The sequence below is a fragment of the Sinocyclocheilus rhinocerous genome, unplaced genomic scaffold, assembly GCF_001515625.1.
Source record: "Sinocyclocheilus rhinocerous isolate Xijiao unplaced genomic scaffold, SAMN03320098_v1.1 scaffold2085, whole genome shotgun sequence".
Classification (NCBI taxonomy): Eukaryota; Metazoa; Chordata; class Actinopteri; order Cypriniformes; family Cyprinidae; genus Sinocyclocheilus; species Sinocyclocheilus rhinocerous.
Genome location: NW_015623685.1, coordinates 381,549 through 382,853, shown reverse-complemented (window position 1 = coordinate 382,853; position 1,305 = coordinate 381,549). Strand labels below are relative to the sequence as shown.

The following is a 1,305-nucleotide window of genomic DNA, read 5'->3' as shown; positions in this document are numbered from 1 at the left end:
ATATATATATTTAGCTAATGCTCTGTGTATTGTAAATAATATAATGGACATATACTTAAAAGTAGTAAAACAATATAAACGCAAACAAGCATTTTAAGTTTAGAAACGTTTTGAGCCCCCCCTCCCTTGCCTCACAGTGGTTTGGTCCACTGCCTGCTTTCCCCCTTTACCTCATTGACACATACAGATGATGCTGGATCATTAATAAATTACTCATGACAAAAAAATGATGAGATCCGATGTATTTTTCTATGAGCGATTATAAGGTTACCTAGCTTAGCTTGTTTAATACCGTAGCTAGTTGGATAGTAAGTCACCCACTACAACTAACAAGGCGATAAGCCTGTGTGTGAGCTGATATTAGGCTAATATTGATCTACCGATGTGTTGGGTTTTCTCATTATGATGTTAAGTGGCAGATCAGTGGGCTTCAATATCTAAATAAGAGACGTCCTCAGTCCCAGACGAAACCTAAAATACTATGTGGAGGACAAAATAATTTAATAATTATAATATGACCGCGTGGTGAACCTATGAACCGAACTCATATTTAAACACCGTCTCCATGCTGTGTGTACACATATCTATCCTTACAAGTGTAATTTTGGCTGTATTATTTGTGTCCCCTTCAAAAAGTGCACTTGAGAAATTTTATGTTTATTGTTAGATGAAATGTACTCAATGTCCTCTGTCTCTCGGTCTTCAGATGCTGATGGCGTGTTCGGCCGTGTTCCTCAGAGCGTCCTGGACGATGAAGAGTCGCAGCTGCTGACGGCTCACGAGAACTCGCTGGATCTCCAGAACCTGCGGCGCATCTCTGAGAACGCTTACAAGCAGTACCTAAAGTCTCGGCCCAACCCCGCAGCCGAGTCCATCAAACGCGCCAGAAACACCGAGCTGTCCTCCATGGCTGTTCACCCTGTGCTGGGTGAGTGTGGATCTCTGGAAGCAGTGTCCAAACATTTTTTAAAGGGGGCCAGATTCGACGATGTGGACACTCCGGGGGGCCGGATGCTTCTCCCTATATATATAGATATAGATATAGATATAGATGATAGATATAGATAGATAGATAGATAGAGTTTGGTTCCAAAACGCTATAAATCCATTTTGATTAATTTGAGTAAAAATGTGTTTTCTTTACCAAGAAAGTGGCAAGATAAAAACCACTATTTTCTGTTTCAAACTTTCACATAGCATCTTTAGGTTATAATTACATAAAAAATACAAATCCAGATTTTGATTTTCAAAGATTTATTATAAAATTGTATTATTTTTTCCCAAAATGCAATAAATCCATGACAC

At 39.1% G+C, this 1,305-nt stretch overlaps 1 protein-coding gene across 1 annotated transcript in view; it reads left to right on the top strand.

The window, feature by feature from the left end:
* LOC107729212 (ATP-dependent RNA helicase DDX54-like) overlaps positions 1-1,305 on the top strand; it is a 30,376-nt gene that overhangs the window by 8,828 nt on the left and 20,243 nt on the right. The window contains exon 13 of the mRNA XM_016539677.1: positions 707-928. Within this exon, the coding sequence (XP_016395163.1) occupies positions 707-928 (222 nt within the window). The remainder of the gene's footprint in view (positions 1-706; positions 929-1,305) is intronic.